This window comes from Tursiops truncatus, chromosome 12, assembly GCF_011762595.2.
Source record: "Tursiops truncatus isolate mTurTru1 chromosome 12, mTurTru1.mat.Y, whole genome shotgun sequence".
In the NCBI taxonomy this organism is placed as follows: domain Eukaryota; kingdom Metazoa; phylum Chordata; class Mammalia; order Artiodactyla; family Delphinidae; genus Tursiops; species Tursiops truncatus.
The window spans coordinates 57,977,675-58,000,393 of NC_047045.1; the positions used below are offsets into that span (position 1 = coordinate 57,977,675).

Genomic DNA, 22,719 nt, shown 5'->3' on the forward strand with positions numbered 1-22,719 from the left:
GAGGGGTCAGAGAAAGGTTTTGTGACGTTTGAGCTGGTACCTGAAGATGAGAGAGACTGAAGGAGGGTTTACTTCTAAAGCTCCAATGTTCTACAGTCACAACACACTCAGGAAATGATGGCATTTGTGTGGCACATTGGAGTAAACTGAGGATGCTGATTCCTGCTAGGGCAAGGGCTCTAAGACTGGCTGTCCCCAGGGATGAATAGGTCTGTGACTCAGGACACCTGTAAGCCATTTTGGTCACACCAGGTTACCAAGGAACACATCATTGGTAAGTTCTGTAGAGTTTTGAGAGTAAACTGGTAGTTCTCAATTTTTTGTGACACCTTATAATCACCTGAGAGCTTTAAAAACAATCCATGCCATTTAAGTCAGAATCACCAAAGGAGCAGCCTGAACATGGGAATGTTTTAGAAGCTCTCAAATAAGGCTAATGGGAGACAGGTTGAGAACCACTGGACAAAATTTTCCTTCTCTTACCAGAACAAAACTGCCTAAGTCACACACCAAGTTTTGAAATAAAAATAAATAAATAATAATAATAAACTGGTAGATAATTAGAAATTAAATAGTGTCTACTTCTGTTTCTGGCCATGAAGGAGTAACAGGATGCAGAATTACCCTCCTGTTGTAAACTAGGAAACTTGATAAAACACAGAAAAAGTTATTTTCAAACACTGGACAGTAGAGGATTGTGATCCTTACAAGTAGGGTAAAAAATAAGGTGAGTCCTACCATTACCCAGGTTTTCTGCTGAAAGACAGTCTCTAGATTGCAGGACAGGGAGGGTGAACCCAAACAGAGCCTAAGAGTTTAAGATTAAGAGACTGGGAATTGGAGAGGACAAGGCAGCTGGAATTTGCAGAGCAGAGTCCCCAAGAGGAAAGAACTAAGCAGAGAAACAGTTTCAAAAATCTGCCTAGGAATCCTCTTGAGTCATTTGTCCAACACAAATGTATGCATGCAAGATTGAAAGCGTGAGAAACTAAGCAGAATAACTTCCAAGGAAAGAACATTTATTACTTATTCAGTATTGTACTACAGGCCTTAGCCAGTGCAATTAGGCAAGAAAAAGAAATAAGCATGCAAATTAAAAAAAAATTTTTAAAGAAAGAGGTAAAACTCTCTTTACGTACACATGACACATAAAAACCCCTGAGGAATTTACCAAAAAACAAAACAACAACAAAAAACCTCTTAAAGCTTACAAGCAAGTTTAGAAAGGTTTTAAGATAGAGGGTCAATATTAAAAAATTAACTGTATTTCTATATACTAGCATCAAACAATTGGAAGTGGAATTTTTTAAACTCCATTTATAATAGCATCCAAAACATGACATACTTAGGAATAAATTAAATAAAATATATGCAAACCTGTACTCTGAAAACCACAAAAGATTACTGAGAGAACATTCAAAAGGTTAAATAAACGGAAATATAGACCATATTTATGAACTGGAAGGCTCAATACTACAAAGATTGTCATTCTATCCAAATTGATCTGTAGATTCAACACAATTCCAATCAAAATCTCAGCCAGTTTTTTTTTTTTTTTTTTTTGTAAATGTGTTTCTAAAATGTTTTGGAAAAGAAAAGGACTTAGAATAGTCAAATGATTCAAAATTGGGTGACTTACACTTCCTGATTCAAGACTTACTTTAAAGCTACAGTAAGTCATCAAGAGAATGTGGTGTTGGCAGAAGAATAGACCTACAGATCAATGGAATAGAACAGAGAATCAGAAATAGACCCCCAAATATATAGTCAATTGATTTTCAGTAAAAATTAAAACCCCAATTTAATTCAACGGAGAAAGGAAAGTCTCTTCAACAAATGTTGCTTGGGGAAAAAAATGAACCTTGACCCTTACCTCAGGCAGTATAAAAATTTAATTCAAAATGGATCACAGACTTAAATGCAATGTTTAGAACTACTAAACTTCTAGAAAAAACACAGGATTCGATCCCTGGTCAGGGAACTAAGATCCTGCAAGCTATGTGGCACAGCCAAAAAAACCAATAAAACAAAACAAACAAACAAAAAACCATAGGAGAAAATTATTATGATTTTAGTGTAGGCAAAGATTTCTTCTATAAAACACAAAAAGTGTGAAATAACAAATTAAGTGGGACTTCATCAAAATTTGAAACTTAAACCCCTTGAAAGACATTACTAAGAAAATTAAAAGACATACTACAAAATGGGAGAAAATATTCACAATACAAATATCTGACAAGGGACTTTTGTGCATAATTTAAAGAATTTAGTTATAACTCATTAAGAAGGCAACACAATAAAAATATAGGCAAAAAATTTGAACAATTTACAAAAGAAGCTATATGAATGGCCAATACACACATAAAAAATGCTCAACATCGTTAGTCATTAGGGGTATTAATCATGCCTTTTTAGTCTATATTTTTTATGTTTTAGTATTTTAGGTCCTTGCTGACCCTTATAGCAATCATTTCCTGATCTATTGACCTTGTTATACCTGAATAATAATAAAACCTATATTTTAAAACACAGGGAAATTCAAATTAAATGCATAATGAAATAGGACTCCCTACTCATTAGCACAGATAAAAATGTTTTAAGATGTCAATACCTAGTGTTGGTGAGAATGAGGAAAAATTAGAATCCTCCTCCTTCATTGCTAGTGAGACTGTGAAATGGCATAATCATATTGGAAGGCCGTGTGATAGTTTCTTATAAGGTTAAACATACATTTACCATAAGACCCAGAAATTCTGTTCTTATTCAAATCTGTACTTACTCAAGAGAAATGAAAAGATAGGTCCACACAAACACAAGTACACAAATTTATTCATAATAGCTAAAAATTGGAAATCAAATGTCCATCTACAGGTGAATGGATAAACAAATTATGGCATATCCATAGTGATACAGAACAGATATGGACTGAAATACTACTCACCAATAAAGAGGAATCAATTACTGAAAAATGCAACAGTGTGGATGAATGATGCTAAGCAAAAAAGTCAGACACAAAAGCATACATACTGTAAGACTCCATTTCTATGAAACTGTAGAAACGGTCAATTTAATCTACACTGACAGATGATCAGAGGTTGCCTGGTGTTGGGGTAGTGAAGACTGACCAGGAAGGGCCACAAGAACAATTTGGGGGACCGACGGAAATAGTCTATATCTTGATTGTGGTGATGATTCCATGAGTATGTGAATGTGTCAAAACACATTGAAATATAGACTTAAATGGGCAGAATTTAATGTGTGTGAACTATACCTCAATAAAGTGGATTTTTTTAAAACATTGTCCTTGAAATAGAATCAAATTTATGTCAATCTTATTTATTATTCTTTTACCCATAATGAGGTAATATGTCTGATTTTTCTGAAGACATCATGAAAAGAAAAAAATTATATTTGGAAGCAATTACTGAGACCAGATGGTTTCCTGTTCTTTCAGGAGTTAAGACATTATTAACAGTATTGCTTTATATGTCTGTAAAGAGCCTTATCTCTGTGTACATTGTATTATTATGCATCTATAAAATACCACTTTATAGCAGTAGCTGTACTTTACAAATCTCTTTCTACGTGGCTTAACTGTTAACTCTGACATACAGGCTCTCTTATACATCCCTCCCAATTCTGAAATTAGGGGGCTTTGGCTCACCAGCTTCAACACAAAAACCATGTGCCAGTTCAAGAATTCACTGTCTGGATGGGTATCTGCCCTGCATTCCCCAAGAAGAGGGCTGGGAACTCTGAGCAGCTGGATGGACGCCCAGGAAAAGACTGTTCCCAACACTGCTTTTTTTAGGGGCAATGGGCAAGATAAAATAGGACTGCCAGATGGCTACAACTCATTACTGCCTGGCAGCAGTCAGGGTGAAATGAGAGTAAATTAATCAGCATTCAGAAGGAATGAATGGCAAAGGGGTGATGTGTATTGATGCTATTTTAGCGCAAGTCAAATTAAACCTGTATAACTGACAACATGCATTAATCTCCCTATTGCCTCCAATAGCTGTGCAAATGAGCTCCTAGTTTCTTTATACAAACAGCTGTTATTTTCCTGTTACCACCTTGGCCAAAAGTTCTAGTAATGGCCTTCTAGGTTACCCTTAGTGATTAATACAAACTTGTGTATTATACCGACTCTGCTAAGGAAAGAATTTCGCCTGTGTTGTAGCAGTGAATCTCTAAACTGCAGCTCTCCGACAGAAAGCAGGGCTTGTGCAAAACGATAGATTTGTCAGTCATCTGCAAACTCTCAGACTTAAATGAACACTGGATTTACAGTTTGGATATTGCAGAAGTCACAAGGATTTTTTTTTAAAGGGAAATAGAAACAAAATTGTGGGGTTTTTCTCAAAGAAAATTTAGATTTAGATTTCAAAGGTCAGCTATAAACCTGTGTAATGGCATTACACTGGATTATCTTCTCCGGGATGTATATTTAAGCATAATGTTATATTGCAGGAAAGGCTGAGTCTTAATTTACAAAAAAAAACCCCATAAAATCAATTGATGATATCTGGGTTAAATTTAATTCTTGCTTGGGTAAAGCTCGTCTCTGACATAGAGTCTGCAGAACCACTTTCACCACCTCCCCCTAAATTAGAACTGCCTTTAAGAGCCTCCAAATAGCCAGAGAGACCAATGAGAAGCTGTCAGCCTCCTGAAATTATGGCAAGAAGCATAAACTAGAGAAATTAGAGCAATGTTCTCCAGTACTTGTCTCAGGCTTTATTCTTCTGGAACGTTTCTCTTCTTACCCAGCAGCAGACCCAGGTAATACAGATCTGAAGCTTATACATTTTGAAGGTCCCTATTTCAGAGAAAAAAATACAAAATTGAAAACACAAAAAACTGGATGAAAGTGAATATTTACGTAGACTGAGAAAAGAAGTAAATTACAAATTTTAAAAAGCTGACAAGCAAATTTTTTTACATTCTGGAGTTTCTGTCAATCCTTCAGTTTTTTATTTTGGCCTCCACTGGGAACTTTCCCTCTCATCATATTTGAATTTCGGTATAATCCGTCATTTTGAAACACACAAAAAATAATCTGAAATTAAGGAATTCCAAGAGGAATTAAATGTGCTTTTAATTGCCATTATATTATGTTGTGCTATATAACCATATAATCAAATTTCCCTTATATTACACACTCAGAACTTTCAGAAATACATGTAGTTTTGTTATTGGAACACGGGTTTCCTCAGGTCCCAATTCAGTACTCTCTTCTGTCCAGAATTGCCACACTTTGTCAAGACAAGATCTATCATACACCCTAAAACGTAACCCGGTGCTTTGGGATCTTTAAAATGTGCAACATTACACAACGATGCACTTACTGTTTGTAGTATTATTGCTGATGGTTTTTATCCTCAGACACAGGAGTTCTGACAAATTCTATTCTACTCCATTAACACCAAAATGCATATTGTGTTTATAATTGTATACACTGCAGGAGAGAACTTTCATCTTGACTGAGCAGGAATAAAAATCAAATCTTCCACTTACAATTCTACATGCATGAGATTTGGAAGAATTTTCCACAGCAGCTTCTGGCCTCATACATTTCAAATCCTATTTCTCTCCCACTTCCCACATACTTCCGAAGTTAAGTGCATAGGACATGTTCAAATTGTGATACAACCTTTTGCCCCTGAAAATTCGGGTCACAATGCAAAGAATTATAGCACAGGGGGTGGTAGGAGTACCCCTGAAAGTCATTGCTACACCAAGACAGCTAACTACAACTTAACTATATACAGAAATAACTGCAAAACACATAAACTTTCCACCAACCCAAATTAAATGTGTCCCCAACTCATCTTCCCCCTAGAGCTGTCCCCAAAATTTCCATGGCTGCTCCAACACTTCCTGCCATAAAGAGTGTGAAAGATGGGAATCTGGAATGGAGAGATATCTATTGCAGCTAATATATCTTTTGTTTGCAAACTCTACAAAAACTAACACCACGTGTATATATTTTCGGTATCCCTCCCTGGGTCTTGGAAGGGTCCAGGCAAATGAGGGGTGCTGAAATTTAAACTTCATTAACTCAAATTAGCATATATCAGTCTCTGTTCTTATCTCTTATTTATATGAGAGATAAAAAATAAGAGGTTATTTTATATCTTATTTGGTCATGTTGATTGACAAAAGCATAATGGGTGAATGGAGAGAAAAGCTGAATTGAACAGAATTTCCATCTCTGATGTTCTAAACATGTTCAAGTAACAAGTAATTTTTGGTTTGTCAAAGTGCCCTCCCCTCCCTGGAGACCCTGGGGTGCAAACATTCATCCTTATACTACTCCCAGAGAGCTACCCTCTCCTGTCACAGCCCATTGCTAATGAAGAGAAACAGCTAATTTGTATCACCACCCCAAATAAGACAGGATTACAAAGAAACTGTCAGGTGGGCATGTTCCAATGACCATTTTCCCATGAACAAAATAAACTTGCAAAGAGTTTCATGAATGAGACAAGATCATCTTCCCCCTGCCGATGCAGGGGACACAGGTTCGTGCCCCGGTCTGGGAGGATCCCACATGCCGCGGAGCGGCTGGGCCCGTGAGCCATGGCCGCTGAGCCTGCACGTCCGGAGCCTGTGCTCCGCAGCGGGAGAGGCCACAGCAGTGAGAGGCGCGCGTACCGCAAAAAAAAAAAAAAAAAGAGTACCTTATAACCTACCACTGCCACACGATTTCAGAGCCCTGATTTTTGTGTTGACTGTAATACTGGTGCCAAGTGATACTACTTTAATTGACATGGGCTAATGAGCCAAGTTCAGAAGGGCAGGTAACAAGGGTCAGAGAACATAGACTTTCCTACCCAAAAGGCCCACACTGGAGCAGTCCTTACTACACTTACAGTGAGCAGTGCTTCATCAGCAAAGCATCACCCATATAATTAAATCAGAGCACTTCATTTAAAGTTTGTTAGTTTCATTTGTATTTATTCTTTTGTGTTGGTTTTGCAGCTGTACATGATTTGATCCTCCAGGTATCAGTCAACAGCACTTTGGCACCTTCCACTGACGGACTTCAGAACCCTCACTGCTCTGCGCCATGTCACTGGAATGAGTCATCCTTTATGGCTTATTCAGATGAATACAGAATCCAAATCAGAGGCCTGGTGGTTTTGGTATCACCTTCAATAGGTCACAGTTATCTAAAAAAGGCTTTTGTCCAGCTGTCACTAAGAGCATAATAGGTGGTATAAGAGTAGTTCCCTAGGGACTCACATCAACATCTGCAATCACGTGTGTCATAAACTGTCATGTAAATCAACCGTGGGCTCATTCACTACTAAGGAAGTCAACAGGAGAATTTAACCCCAGATGGAACGTGTCCCTCTATCTTCACAGATGTACATTTTCCAGTGACATTAATGATTACACCCACCACATGGTAAAAAGCTATAGGTAAAGAATCTGCTGTCATTATGGTAGCGTATTGCACACTCTATGGAACCCCACCCCAAATTCTGGTCAATCAAATAGACTGATTACCAGTGTTTCAAACATCTCTATCCTTCTACCTGCTAGGCCTAGTTAACCCAAGCAACCAGTGTGAATTTGGAAAAGAGTCTTTATTGATAAAAGCTCTTAAGCTCTAAAGGGTGTTTACCAAATCCTAATATGCAATCTTCTAAAAGTTCCCAGTGATGCGATATATTTAATAAATTAAGAAAACCTTTAATACCAGCAACAAACAATCAGGAATTGAAATTTTAAAAGCAACGCTCTTTACAACAGCATAAAATATGAAATACGCAGGGGCAGATCGGACAGAAATCCATTTGCTGTTTACTGCTTAGGAAGCCAGCTGGGCATCCCAGAGACCCTCCCCATTCCTATTGTTTTATAGATTAGGGTGCTGACTTTACAGCTGGGACTAAGACTCCGCATGGCCATGCAGAACCCTTGATGGAAAAACGCAGGAGGCATTGACAGCAGCACGCCCTTCATAGGGCAGCCACTCACCCAAGTGGCCATGGGGAACAGGGTGACAACATGAGAAGAGAAATCAGCCCAAGGAGGTGGCTGCCAATCTCCCTGCCCAAGTTTTCCAAATCCTCCAGGAGGCCTTTTAATGATAGAAAGGATTTTTTAGTTGGTTTTAGTTTAGTAGACCAGTATCTTCAAAATGTTTTCACTAAAGCAGTGGATGGCAACTCAACTCAGTTTATAAACCAGCATCAACATAGTCTATTGTCCTTTTAATCTTTTCCCAGAAACTTGGTAGTTACCGCACCAGCCACATCACTATCGTTCAGGGGGCACCTTCTACTGCTAAGGGTGGGCCACAGGACTGTGTGAAACAGCTGAGAGTACCAGCTACTAAAGCAGCAAGCACAAACTGATGCACTGGGGCAAGAAGGAACAGGGCCCGTATTACCATTCATTCCACCATTATGTCTTATGGCCATTCTCTCTCTCTCTCTCTGTCTGCCTCCACTCTCAGAGGGAAGGTACCATGACTTTTTCTTGTACATCCAGCATCTAGTCAAGAGGCTGGGTTGTAGTAGAATTAAATTTTTGTTGAATAACTGAATAAACGAGTATACCCTCTCAGAAAAGCATTCGGAGTAGGACATATTAGGAAGAGATTTTATACATGGAAAGAAAATTGTTTCTCCTTCCTTGCTATTAGTTGTATAAACTATGTATGAAGGAAAATTCACTTTTTCTCGACACAGGTACATTAACATAGCTACTAATTAATAGTTTCTCTGAAGTTTAGAAAATGTAGGAAAAATTCTTCCTACATCTGGGCATATATTGGTAGAATATATACAACAAGGAGGTTTGCTTAAAGTCAGGTACTTTTCATATCAGATAAACTGAATACAAAGAAATTTAGGTCTCCTGGTGTCATTCCCAACCTTGCCAGATAAATACTCATCTCTGGAATGGCCTGGGAGAATCACCTTTCAATTCCTCGACACTTTGTAGCTGAGTTACAGAGTAACCTGCCAGCAATCCTCTCAGAATTCATGGGGCTGTTTAAATAGAGCAAAGTCCACAAAAAGTTCCACTGAGATGTGCTGAGCAAAGGCCAGAGCCCCAGAAGAAAACAAGTGTGGACTCAGCGAAGCTGCCCTCATCTGAGGGCGAACCCCACCAGCCCGGGGTTGGGGGGGATCGGTGGTCTGTGTGATATGGCACTGAGCCCCGTACTGTCGGAGTTCCTGAGAGAGCTCCCAGGCTGGCTCCTGTTCTCTGGCATCTTCCTGCCCGTGATTTTGCTGCTGTTCCTTCTCATTGCCTACTTCAGGATCAAGCTGATGGAGGGTAAGTGAGAAGCCACACACGGCAAGGGTTAGAGTCCTTCCCATGGCACACGTTTGGAACAAGTCCGTGTACCGTCCATTTTTCTGGGAGGCCTGGAGCCACACACCTTTTTGATATGTAGGTGCTTCCCGATACGCACCCCTCTTAAGATATCTTCCGTGGTGAACGTGGCAAAATTTGATCTTTCCAGCAATGTGGATGACGTGCTAGGCTCTGAAGGCCCGCCGTGGGCACCCTTAACTGCAGCCCCTCGCAGACAGGCGAACTGTGAATCAGCAATTGGGACACGTGATTGCTTGTCTGTGTCTCTCAGGCCAATAGATTCACAAACATTACGTGTTTCTTGGTCTGTCACCTCAACCTGACAGGTGTGTGTGTGTGTGTGTGTGCACGCGCACGTGCCCGTGTGTTCCTGTGTCTGTGCACACAGTCCTCATCCGCTGAACTTCTACTAAGGAAATGTGCCAACATTGTGCTATCACAGTGTTTGGCAAATGTCAAGCCTTAATAGATATTTGATGGCTTGATGTAAATTTACCATGAAACTGGGGTCTTAAGGTTGAAAGAAAAAACAAAGCCAAACCAAACCAAAACAAAACCAAACCCTCAGGAAGTTTAAAGCAACTGGGACATGAGAAGCTGGGTCCTGGATTGAGCCTGTTTATTCCGCTGTAATTGAAATGAATGAAACTGCACTGTGATTTGATAGACTATGTGTTAATAAGGTACCCAGCAAATGTTAGATTAATATGAGAGGTTAATAGCTATTTTAGCAATATCAAAAACCAATAATATTTAAGTTGGATGATGTCATTAAAGTACTAAAAACAAATTTGAAAACCCCTCCTCAAACCATCCTTTGCTTATATTTCCCTCCTCTCCCAATGGGATCTGTGTATCCTTTTTCCTGATTACATTTTCCAGTGTTAGCAGATTGACTAGACATGTTTTCATTTTTATGTGGATGTGATCCCTTTAATTCCAAATTTTCCTTTCTTATTAAAAAACCCCTGAGAACATGTGGTTTTTAAAATTATAGTTCTTTCTGTAGCTGCTTTCCTAAGGGCAAGTAATAATATCTTCTCTCCAGTTTGAGGGCAAATGAGAACACTTGGCCCCAAATAAGGTATCACCAGTTTGAATCTCTATTTAGCAGCTCTCACTTAAAAACTGTAAACAGATGGTCAAATGTCATGTCATTAATCTTGCAACCACCAGGGTTATGGCAAGTGTAATCATTCCTATTTTGCCCCTGTAAAGAAAGGGACGTTGACAGATAAACTAGTGTGTTCACAGAACCCCCGATTCCTGCGTCCTGAAACAGAAAGTCATGTTGCCTACCTCATAACCCTAGTCCATCAGACAAGAGAGGCATTTTAAGATGTGATGGAAAGCATGTGACGGTATCATAATCATTCATCATTAATCCCCATACTTCAAGGCTTAGGAGGTAATGGTGCATGTAAATTTAATTAGTATGTAGAGAACATCAATCTTCTCGCAAAGGAAGAAAGAAAATTCTTTAACATCCTGCACTCTTCAGTCTGTGTCAGTTGCCTTGAGGAGTAGCTCTTAAGGAGGAGGTCTGAGTGTTGAACTTTCCATCACCAAACCCTTCATCAACCACTGCCAGGGATATGTCACCTCTCCTCGGGTGGAAGTTTTGATTATCTTATCTCCCCAAGTCCTGAGATTCCTAAACTGCTACTTTCGGTGCCGCTCAAAATACTATCACCCTGATCATGAACAAATTGCTTGCTAAGATAACCAACATTGCCAAAAACAGTCACTATGGAAAAGAAATTGTGTCTCTTGAATGCCTGAAAGTTTTTGTATGAAGCCAGATGTAAAATAAAATAAAATAAGGCCAGGTAAGTGATCAGGTTCTGGCCTTCAGCAACTGACATTCTAAAACAGTTAACTAAAGTATGGAAAATGTACAGCGCGGCTAGGCATCTCTCACCGAACTTTATACATATGTTTTAATCGTCAGCAATCCAAAAGGAAACAGATAAGCATTTCTAAAAGTCAAGAGTAAGTTAAGGGTTAGCAGAGTGAAATTGTTAAGATCTCAGATGACAGAGTCAAACCAGATGGAGGTTTGAGTTCCAGGTCTGTAACAATGGCCACACTACCTAATCTGAAGCTTCAGTTTCTTCACTTGTGAGACAGAAATAATAGCAGGACATAGCTGTAGGGTTGGTGCGGAGATTAAGTGAGGCAATACACGTAAGGTTCTTAACAGTGCCTGTTCTGAACAACCATTGGTCATTATGACCCCTGCTGACTTATAAATTCTAAGAAGTCAGTGTTTGTGTCATTATAATAACTATTATTAAAATATATCTAGTAGCTATTATTAAACTTAAAAAGTATTGATCTTTATTTAGAAATAAAATTAATTATATAAAATTTACTTAAAATTAAGCCAATTACCCAAGGTCACTCACCGAGAAAATGGTAGAGACAGGATTTGAACCCTGGCTGTCTGGCTCCAGAGCTAGCCATCTCAGCCAAAACACTACCCCTGGAGTATTGAACACAGAGTAGGTGTTCAGTAGGTATCTGCTGAATGGAGGAATCCTCTTGGCCCAGGCAGATAAAACATCACCAACATGAGAGCCAACAGTGCGAGAATTAAACAAGGCAAGAATTTTATAAAAGTGTTGAAGGGACTCGATCAATCTCTTTCTGTAACAGGGCTAACTACTGATGATGGTGATTCCTCTGCATGAAGACTTAGCTCTGAGTCAAGACGATTACATTTCTTCACCTGTGGCCCAAGAAGGAAAACTTCATGGCCTGCAGAATATTCTACAGTTACAAACTCAGATGTTTTCATGGCCACCTGGCTAATCTCACCTGTCTAGTCTCTGCACTGTCCTTAACAGACCCATTAAAATGAAATGATGGACAAATTGCAAGCTCTTTCAGGAGAAGGATAAATTATTTCTCTAGCTCTCTTCATTGCGCCTGGCACAGACATTTGGTTCACTTGGTAGATATAACTCACTGAGGAATGATGGGTTTTCTCTTGCTTTCTCTCCTAGTTTTCCATTTTCTAGTTCTCTTCTTTCAACGTCATTATTCAGGTCACCCATTTTCACTCTAGAATTTGTATCCTGGCTCCTCATTCAAAGCACCTGTTGTGCAGTTAGCCTTCAGTAATTGAGAATAAGAGAGAAGAAGTTACTCATACTTCAGTGAGTCTATAATCTAAGGCATGAGCTATCTCAAGCAATACCTTTGAACGAGCAATAATCTACGTGGAAAGGCAGTGAAACTGAGTGGCTGAGCGTGTGGGCTCTGGAGTCAGACTGCCTGGGATTGAATCCTGAATCCATCAGTTTCTATGATCTTGGGCAAATTGCCTCATTTTGATTTCTCTATGCCTCTGTTTGCTCACCTGTAAAGTACGAATAATAATGGTGACTACAACATAATTTCATTGCAAGAATTAAGTGAGAAAAGGCTTTTCACGGTGTCTGGCACATAAGTGATCAAGAAACATTAGCTGTTAAGTCCTGAACCTCATGTAACCTAAGACCTGTTACCATCCAATGCATATATACCCTCTCTCAATTGAGATGACAAGCAGTGTGGAATCAGAATAGTTCAGAGAGAGTGATCATGTCCTAGAGTACATGGCATATAAAGTGCCTGGCAAAGAATAAATTGCTGGGATTTGACGTGGGGACCAAAAAGAACATTTTCAGGTTCAATTCTATAAAATACATTATCTCCTATGAGATTATGAACTCCTTGTCTCCGGCTTGGATAATGTGATTAATTATAATTCTGAAAATAAACTTTTAAGAGTAAAAAATAGTTTCAGTTATGCATGTTGGTGGTGGTGAGGAAGAGATTTTTTTTTTTTTTTTTGGATGTACCAGGAAGATCTCAAAGGATAATTGTCAGGATTTCAGGGCTAAAGTTCAAATTTGCTATTGCCAGAGAGGTAACAGGTGAAGCTACAGGAGCAGATAAGAATACACAGAAAGATGATACATAATAAAAGCCAAAGGGAGGAGTATGATTGGGGGTGGGTGTCATGGAAAGGGGGCTCGTGTCAAGTGCTACAGCGGAGAAAACTGGGGGTTGGAAAATGCCACCAGATTTAGTAATTAGGACATCATTGATAAGTTTTAATATTTCAATAGCTTTAACTGAAGCTGTATTTTAAGGGGATAAGGAGTATGTAAGAGGCGAAAAGTTGACACTCAGTTTTCAGCCAAAGATGCCAAAAGGTAAAAAGGAGACTGATTTGACTCGTCTAAAGACTTACAAACACCCAAACACATTTTTGGCAGGGAGGAACAGGACAGAGTCCCTGTCTTACTCATTTGCATATCCCTAGGTCTTGGGTAATAGACATGTTTAATAAATGCTTATTGAATGTGGGAGCCTTAATACATTTAATCAACACAATCTACTGAATATAAAATATATTTAGCATGTAATACCTTTTATTACAGTAGTAGGTTGCCCTCTCTAACCAGGACCACTCCTTAGAAATCAGCATTTATATTTCTTTTGGGAGTGGTTGAGGAGGAAAGGAGAGATGCTGCAATAGGACTTGCTCTGATGACGATGACTTCTGTAACTTGCTGGGGCCACCAGGGTAGAAATGCTGGCCAATAATGCCTGAGGAGTTGTAAATGACCAGTGGCACTCAGCTGCCTCCACAGTATTAACTGGTATTTTTCCTTTCAGTTAATGAAGAACTGTCCCAGACTCCTGACCACCAACACAATCGTAAGGCTAGCTCTTCCTGGTACCAGAGAGAGAAACGGACGTGACCGTTGGGGACTGATCAATGGCTGATCAATGGCTAAAGCACAGTCAATTTCTACTGGTCAGAGAGCGAAGGTCAATGGCTTAGCAAATAGTTAATAAACTATAACCACAGCAAGACAAAAAGAATACCAAGATGCTTGTTCTGAAAAGTGGTTCAAAAGGACAGCTATGAGACTCGACTTAAGTAGCAGTTCTTTGGCGAGTCCCAAGAATGTAAGATTTTGTTGGATGTGCTCTATGGACTAGGCACATTGTAACTTTTTAACTTTTATAGGACTATGTCCACTCTGAAGGGCACTGTTTTCAAACTAAAATTCTTAAGCATCATTATTATATAATGCCATGGAAGCCCGCATTATTCTGACTTCGGAGGTGAAGATACTCTGGTAGAAATCAAATAGCAGAAGATGAGCACCTGTGGATTCCTGCTGTGAGAGTTCCCACTTCCTCCCTTGAAGTTCGGCAACATTGAAATGACACCTTTTAAGGCATCATTTCTGGCCCTTGGTTTGCTTCTCTCCTTTTCCCAATTGCTTTCACAAATCGCATCATCATTGTGAGAACCCATAAAACAAGCAGAGTCTCTCAATACTCGGTATGGATCGCCATGAAAGTAGTTTTCAGCATGACATGACTTGGAAGTATTGGCAATTTGGTGGGAAAAGGAAAGAACACAAAGTTCATGGGACTCATGTGGAGAATGACTCAAGACTTTGCCTCTAAAACCAAAACATCGGAGACCTACTTCTAAATACGGAAAGAAGTCAACATTTCACTAGCGCAATTCTTCTTTCAGTGGGAACCCCAATAGCCAACCTAGATAACTGAAAAGAAACATTTAATTCAAAGTAGTAGTTCAAATAGATTGTGATTACTCCCGGGCTCTTCAGTTTTCCTAGCTAACATTAGCAAAAGACACTTAACATGTCCTAAGTGTAAGTCTCATTGTATTCTTATGTTTGCATAGGAATCCAACAGGCTATTAGACTGATTAACTTCATAAAACATAATGAATTTGTTCACCTGTAAGAAATGCACCAATTTCTGCAGTGACATACAAACATGCAAAAGACTGGCCGACCCAAAGCAAGAATGGCCACTAGGGCCATTATTTTGTTTCTCTCCCCCACCCCAGTCTCAAATTCTTCACATGCATCCAGTGAATTATTAGTCTCCATTTGCACTTCTTACATAACATAAAACTCACTGTTCTACTGGAGACACTCATTTCTGTATTTTACTGCATTTGATTACGATGAAAATGTCTCCTGGGGCTTCCAGACTGAGGTAATTTAGAATAAATGTGCATGCCATATGGAAGGAACGACAATATCCTTTCAATTCTGAGAGGGATCTCTTTTTAGCCTCTGGTGGAAATCAGCTTACGTAAAATGCTTTCTTGGACAGAAGGTGTGGAAAGGATGCATCATACTGCCACCTGCCAGCCCAATCTGTGGCTCAGCCACCAGGGTTTGCTCCACCTTCTTCTGGAAACGGGCACAACAGAAGCCTGACTGATGACTCTGGTGGATGCATTCCACCACCTCTGCCTTACCAGGGAAAATGCATCTCAGCTACTATGGTAACAGAGGAGCTCGAAACATACACGTTCTCAACATAAACAAGTTGTATAAAGCAAGACCTAACTCCTTTGTTGCTGCTGAAAGAGATGAGAGTACAAAGAATGTCCACTGAAATCATGAGTAGAGTCGTGAATGTTCTTTACATGTAGAGAGGAACAGAAACGTTCGTTTTCCTACAGAGAGACCAAGTCCAAGGGTTTTTCTACCACTTGCTTGAAGGCACTGTACTGGATTTGACTAGTCCCTCACAGAGCGCAGCCAATCAGCGGCCCGGTCATATCTTTGCTCTCCACCTGCTTGGAGTACAGGGGAAGAGTTCCTTCTGGTTTGGACTGCCTGCTTCCTCGTCATCGCTGCTGCCACCTAGGCCAGGCTGGTGGTCTCCTTACTTATCCTATACTCTGTTTCCTCCTGTGCTCCAAAGCCTTTCATCAGGGGCCAAAAATGTTCCTAAGTGGTTTCACCTCAACAGTTCCTAACCTTATTTCTAATGTTCTAGTATCTGAACGAACTCCCAATTCTGCTTCCCCAACATGAGACCTTCAATAAAATACTTTAATGGGTGTTGTAAGTTGTTACATTGCCATTTATTCAATGAAAAAAAAATTTTTTTTACAGAGCTAACCTAAAATTGTTAATAACATCTCTCTCTCTCCTCAACTGTGTTGGTAATTTGGAAATGTGGCATTGGGACACTACAAGTCCATGACTGCTTCTTCACATTCTGAGCTTATTATACACGTTGATAAAACAAAATGGAGCAAGGAAGGGCACACATCATGTTCTCTGCAGTATTATTTACACCCCTTAAAAAAAAAAAAACTTCCAAGTCATCTGACCAGGTAACAGCCACCAGTATTTTCTAGATATAATTTAGTAGCAACTGGAAAATTGAGAACAGATAAGCAAGTTCACACATCCAACAACAGCTTTTCCTTGAAATCTTAAGTTCTTTGGCAGAACTGTATCTCAGAATAAGAGTTCATAATGTTTAAAAACATTTTGGAAATCGATTTTTTGACTGGTTTATAAAGTTAGAATTTTCCAAACAAATGCTCTTGAGTCTTGCTTTCCGACTTTATAATTAGTGTGCTAATCAAAAGAGGCCTCTGCGTTTATCAGAATTTACGCAAAGGCATCCACCCTGGCAGAACATAAACAGGAAATATGTATTCAAGAAATTTTATTTATAATTAACACCAGATTGAAATTCTTTCCATTAAAAAAATTTTCAAATCCATATTCCAAAACCCAGATTCTTAAGAGCAGAGAGTCCTAACCTTTATTTAGGTAATAAAGAAACCTTTTGAGAATTTAATTAAAGATAGGAATCATCATTTTTTTCTGTAGGAAAAATGCATATACCCATGATTTTGTATATACTGTGGGAAAGCCTAGCCCCTTGAAGTCCATCAAGGAATCTGTGGTTAGGAAGCCTGCAGCCAGTCTTAGGAAAGGATTGTGCTGTCTTACACTAGCCACCTTAGTTGCCATACAGCACAGAATGAGTAGACCATAAGGGGTTCCTGACACTGCAGGGCTCACAAGGAAGTTGGGTCCACACAACTTCAAAGCCAAAACCTTCCCCACAGGCTTCCCAGGTAACCTAGTTCCTAAGGGTAGAGTTCTATTCTGCAAGGTTCTCACAAGAACACAGATCAGACTGGCAGTATCTCCCATAATTTGCCTTTGGTGGGTTAACTCATGCACAGTGGTGCTGTTAAACTCACAGCGATCACTTTTCTGGAGGGCATTATTGTGCCAGGAGCTCCGCCAGGCACTTTATACATTTTTACTTCATCTAACCATGAGAATACCCCTACACTGGGATGTATTACTACCTTCCCTTTATAGATGTTTAAGTACCTTCACTGAAGTCACATGGTTCAGAGTAGGGCAAACACCCATCTGTAGGAGTCTGAAGCCAGTTTGTTCTTTGTTTTTTTGACATCTTTATTGGAGTGTAATTGCTTTACAATGGTGTGTTACTTTCTGCTTTATAACAAAGTGAATCAGCTATACATATACATATGTCCTCATATCTCCTCCCTCTGGCGTCTCCCTCCCGCCCGCCCTATTCCACCCCTCTAGGTGGTCACGAAGTACTGAAGCCAGTGTTTTTGAAGCAAAATACTTTATACAACTTGAAGTTACTATAAACCTAACTGGGTATCATGACTATACAGAGGGTCAGTGTTTTTGACCCTGTGGCCAAGGGTCAGGAGTTTGACACCTCAGATTTGCCAGCCGACCGTGTTCTCTTCTGGGGCCAGCTCCGCATCGTGGCCTAATTCCGGCAAATACGTGAACAGGTGCACGCGCATGCAAGGATCCATGCGAGCCCTCGTAGACCCCGGTCCTATTCTCTAGTGCAAGTGCGTTAAGACTCTGCTGGAAACTGACCAGAGCACCATACCCGGAAGAGCAATGTACTACCTCACAGTACACGGAGACAGGACCTTTTTACAAAATTAACGGGCTTTACGGCATTTTTTAGTCTTTTACCATGGAATATTCTAACGGAATGATATCACGAACCCCCATTTACCGCTGCCTGGCTTCAGCAATCATCAACTCATGGCCAATCTTGTTTCACCTAAACCACGACTCACTCCTCCTTATCCTATTATTTTTAATTCTCAATTTATGATGTTCTCAGACACTATATAATTTTATCCATGAGTAAGGGGAAAACGTAATGAAGCCCATGCTGGGCAGTCATTATGCTACAGTTTGCTTCACTGCCAGAGTCCTGGGGATGCTCACTCCATGAACTGTGGTCTATGCAGTGAGGAATGCTATGTGCATCATAAAGGAAAACGGAAGCTACTCACAACAGTGAAATGCCAAAAATTCACCGACGCTATACATTTTTTTTTAACAACATCATTTTTTATCCTGCTGTGGCCTGTGGAAAAGGCACTGCTCTGTTTCCTGTGTTCCACACGGGATCGCTGGAAGGTTTATGTGAAATACTCATAAAAACCCTATACAACTAAAAGGAATTATTGCTTATCACCCCCAAATTATATTGCTTTTGACTTAAGATAAACAATTAGCGCCTGAACGTCTCACGGCAGTGAACCCTGTTGACCTATTTTCTTATTCTATCACTTGGGGTTTTGAACGCTCAGTTCACAGAATGAGATGATAACATCATGAGAATTATTTTGCAGGAAATACTAAAATAGACAGTCTTGCTGCCACAGTCACGGGTGTCATGACCAACACTGTCTTCAGCTGCTCTTCAGGTACCAAGACCCCACAGATACTTCAGATGTCTCTGGGACCCCAAACTCTGTCCTTGCCACCTCAGCTGATAAAACTGAGCCCTGCCTGAACAATGCATTTCCTCTTCCACTGGAGCCGCTATTGACATACTTACCTCCTATCACTTCCTTCCATGTGGGAGGATATGGTTCTCAAAAAAGCCTGACAGATCAACCTCTGCTTTAAATACAAATGTTATACATACACACTTTCTGATGAAAATTATATTTACAGAGTCATATTTGGTTCCATAATATTTCTAAGGCTTGGCCTGCTGAGATATGCTTCCCCAGAGAGGAGCTGTTTTTGTAATAATTCTAGAGAAAACGAGAAAGATCTTGCACAAGGTGAGAGATAATTCAGTGGGAACCGATCCCAAAGAAGAGAGTCATCATATTATATTAACATGCTCACTTTAAACAACTAGGGAAAGACATTCTACAGAACGTTTTAGATGGAATATACCACACCCTGTTGGTCATTTGCTATATAATGCTTTTAACGTTTGACAGAAAATCCAGCACTTCATCTGATGTGTCTGGGCAAAAGCTTCACAGTGAACCGTCCTGATGAGACACGGACGCAGCCCTCAGCAGAGCCCGTTCTGCCTGAGGCACTAAGACCCACTGGACTGTTAAGCAAAACTGAAGCAGAGGACCAGGTTTCAGATGGTGCAGCTAAGATATTTCCTGAAACAAAACAAAAAATACACAAAGAAAACAAGCAAAAATATGCCTTGGAGAACTTGTACAAGCTGGGGTGGATTACGTAACCAGGCAGAAGGAACTGGCGTTCTAAACAGTAGATTTACAAACATTTGACATCAGTTTAGCCACTTGAAATCGGTGATGCTGGCAGCAGCGTGAATTATAAAAGATCTGAATAACAGATTTTAAAAATGCTACGTCCCACAAAATACTAGAACTTCTGACTGACAGTATGACTTGAGCTTATCTTTTTAAACCTTCATAAAAAGAGAAGTGACAAGTTTAGAGAATAAACAAACTTTATTTTATAACAGTATTACAGAAAGCAAAATATCCTTTAATACAACTGGAAGCTGCTAGGCATCTAATCTGGCGTCATAACTCTACATAGGGCCAAAGCAAAGGAAAGACTTTCAATACAGTTAATAAGTCCCTATCAGGTCTCTGGTGTCAGCTTTAAATGGTGTAGCCTTCTTACAACCGTCAAAAAACCACCACGGCCCTAACTCCTCACCCTGGCAACCTCACACCTGTGTGGATCATCACGCTATCTGAAAGAGATACACCTGCTCGATAACAAAAGGTCAGTTTTACATGGAGACAAGGAGGTTTAATACAAAGTGTTCTACACGAGTGTTCAAATAATGGAAAGTACTGAAATTTGGACATGTTAAGAAAGAAAGCACTAAGGTTTTTAAGCTGCCTGAATATTTTAGTAGGAGGGAAGGTACTGCTTTCTCTCCCCTCCTATTTCTGGAATGCTGCCGAAGAGCCCGTGTCTGAGAAGCATCGGCACTGTGGTGCGACAGGGCCTCTAAACACAGTGCGTGGTCAGTGAACTTCATCATAATTCTCCAGTTTGGAGATTCCCGGACTTTCTGCTACAAGTAAAAAGTCACGGTACTGGAAAGTCAAAAGAGTTCAATATCAAAAAGTAGCCCCAATGAAATTCTCAAACATTAGAAAATTTTCACGATGTAAGAAATGCCTTTAATCTGCATTAATATTTTCTCATACAAGTATATTTACTGCAAACTGAGAACTCTGTAAATATTGACTTGTACGAACTCAATGGGAAGCATCCGGAAGAAGGAAAGCCACTATCGAAATTAGTCAGAGTCTCCTTTCCGCACAACAGCACCTGTTCCAGTGAACAGCACCTTACCAGCTGGGGCTGGCTTTGTTCACTATCATTTGATCAAAATGAGTCACAGAAAGCAGGTAGTTGTACACAAAGTAAACAGGAAACAAAAAACGAAACTCTCTAACTAAAAAAAAAAACAAACAAAGAAAAGAAATAACCAAGAGTATTTAGAAGTGGTTATAAAACAAAATAATATATTAAAATGCGGGGGAACGGTATAGACCAGAGCTGTTAAGGTAAGGTTTGGTGTTGGCATTTTAATTCTTCAGGCTTCTGGCCATTGTTACCAGTCGTAGTATAAATTCGCTGGAGCAGTGGTGTGGCATTAAGACTTGGAATGGTCAAAATTTTTCAGGTTCACAAAGTTGAATGTTGTCTATAAAATGAATTTCTAGGAGGAAAAAAAAGAGACAAGGCTTAAATATTCCAAAGACAGGCTTGGGAAAAAAATGTAAGTAAGATTCACCAAATTCCAAATCAAGTAATCAACAGTTCCCATCTGCCTGGTTCTACAGTAAACAGTATTTTACCAGAAGACAAGCATGAGAGCCTGATCCACCCTTCAGGGCCTTAAAATACCTGAAGGATTGACTAGCACACGAGAAACAAGTGGCAAATAAGAATCTGACCAAAAAGTTAACTATAACACAGAGGTAATTCATATAATAAAAATCTAAAAAAAAGAGAAAGCAATGTAGGTTTTAAAGTTAGATTCAAAGAAGAAGAAAAAGTAATTTTGACTTCACTGAAATGAATAAAAGCTGCCTCAGGTTGGTAGAAAAGAATGAGGAAAGATGCAAGGAAGTGAGAAAGTGCCTGATAGGTAAGATGAGTATACAGATGTACGGCGTGGAGGACAGGAATGAATGGGGTGGGGACACAGATTTCTGGATTCTTCGTCAATGCAAATTGACAGATATTAATTATTATTATTGTAATTAATTCAACCTACTTTCGACAGTGTTATCATTCACCTCGAGTTTGGATATGGTTATAGCTGTTAAGTATGAGTTATACTTTATGTTATCAGAATTTTGGTCAAGTAAACAAACAAACAAAAAAAACCCAAACCACTAATTCCTTGCTTCAGTTTCCCACCCCCAGACTATACAATGTCACTGAACATTTCTAACTACTAAAGTCACGTTCCTTAGCTTGTGTCCCCCTCTTTTGGCCAATGTGAGAACAGGTCAATGTAGCTGTTTCATCTAATCACAGGTCTAATTCTACGTCTAAATTTTTCAAGGATACATGCTGGTTGCCTACTTTGCCTTAAGTCTTTACAGAGTGTCCAGTGCAGTCTTCAATTTATCTTTCTCAGTGTGCCTGGTGAGCCGTGGGGAATCAGTCAAGCTCAAGCACAGTTCTATGAAGTCATCTGAAAAGCACAACCTCGGAGTTTCCAGAGACAGGGGCTCACATGGTCTCAATCTGGAGCGTGCTCTACTCCAGAAACTGATTTGGCGAACAGCAAATGTGCACTTAAAAAAAATTCATCCTCATGACAAGTGGTAAAGCACTCATCCAGAGGGGAGTCTCAATAAAAATGCAAAGCTGTGGCTTTTATCCGAAATAATTAAAATAATGAAGAAAACATACCCTTTCAGATTAATGAAGATTCAATTACCACAGGCCAGTAATACAGCCTGAGATTTTGAAAACGTGAGTAAATTACTTATGTAAGGCACAACGCAACTATTTCCTAAATAAATATGAGGTCCGTGTACTCCGGTGTGAAATTCGGCTTTAAATATGACAGTTTATGAATTTCAGTTATTTCTAAACTTTCATTTTATTCTTCCTTGGCTCTCAATTTGCATATTTAATTTTAAAACAGAATCTTCATTGTAAACATATAAAATCCTAGAGCCAAAAATGCAAGTATGATAAATGTCTAGTGGTTAGACCAGGAAAG

At 39.5% G+C, this 22,719-nt stretch overlaps 2 protein-coding genes across 32 annotated transcripts in view; one reads left to right on the forward strand and one right to left on the reverse strand.

Moving 5' to 3' along the window:
• Positions 1–14,102, forward strand: part of SMLR1 (small leucine rich protein 1) — a 37,821-nt gene extending 23,719 nt beyond the window's left edge. Inside the window, exons 2-3 of the mRNA XM_033867376.1 lie at positions 9,052–9,303; positions 14,017–14,102. Coding sequence (XP_033723267.1) covers positions 9,052–9,303; positions 14,017–14,102 — 338 coding nt within the window. The remainder of the gene's footprint in view (positions 1–9,051; positions 9,304–14,016) is intronic.
• EPB41L2 (erythrocyte membrane protein band 4.1 like 2) overlaps positions 1–22,719 on the reverse strand; it is a 271,017-nt gene that overhangs the window by 36,578 nt on the left and 211,720 nt on the right. For 30 of the 31 annotated variants that reach the window (XM_033867723.2, XM_019951909.3, XM_033867722.2 and 27 more), the window contains one exon: positions 19,942–21,195. The exons of the other annotated variant lie outside the window; for it this stretch is intronic. The gene's annotated coding sequence lies outside the window, so the exon portion shown is untranslated. Of the gene's footprint in view, positions 1–19,941; positions 21,196–22,719 lie in introns of those variants that run through there. 31 annotated transcript variants of the gene reach the window in all.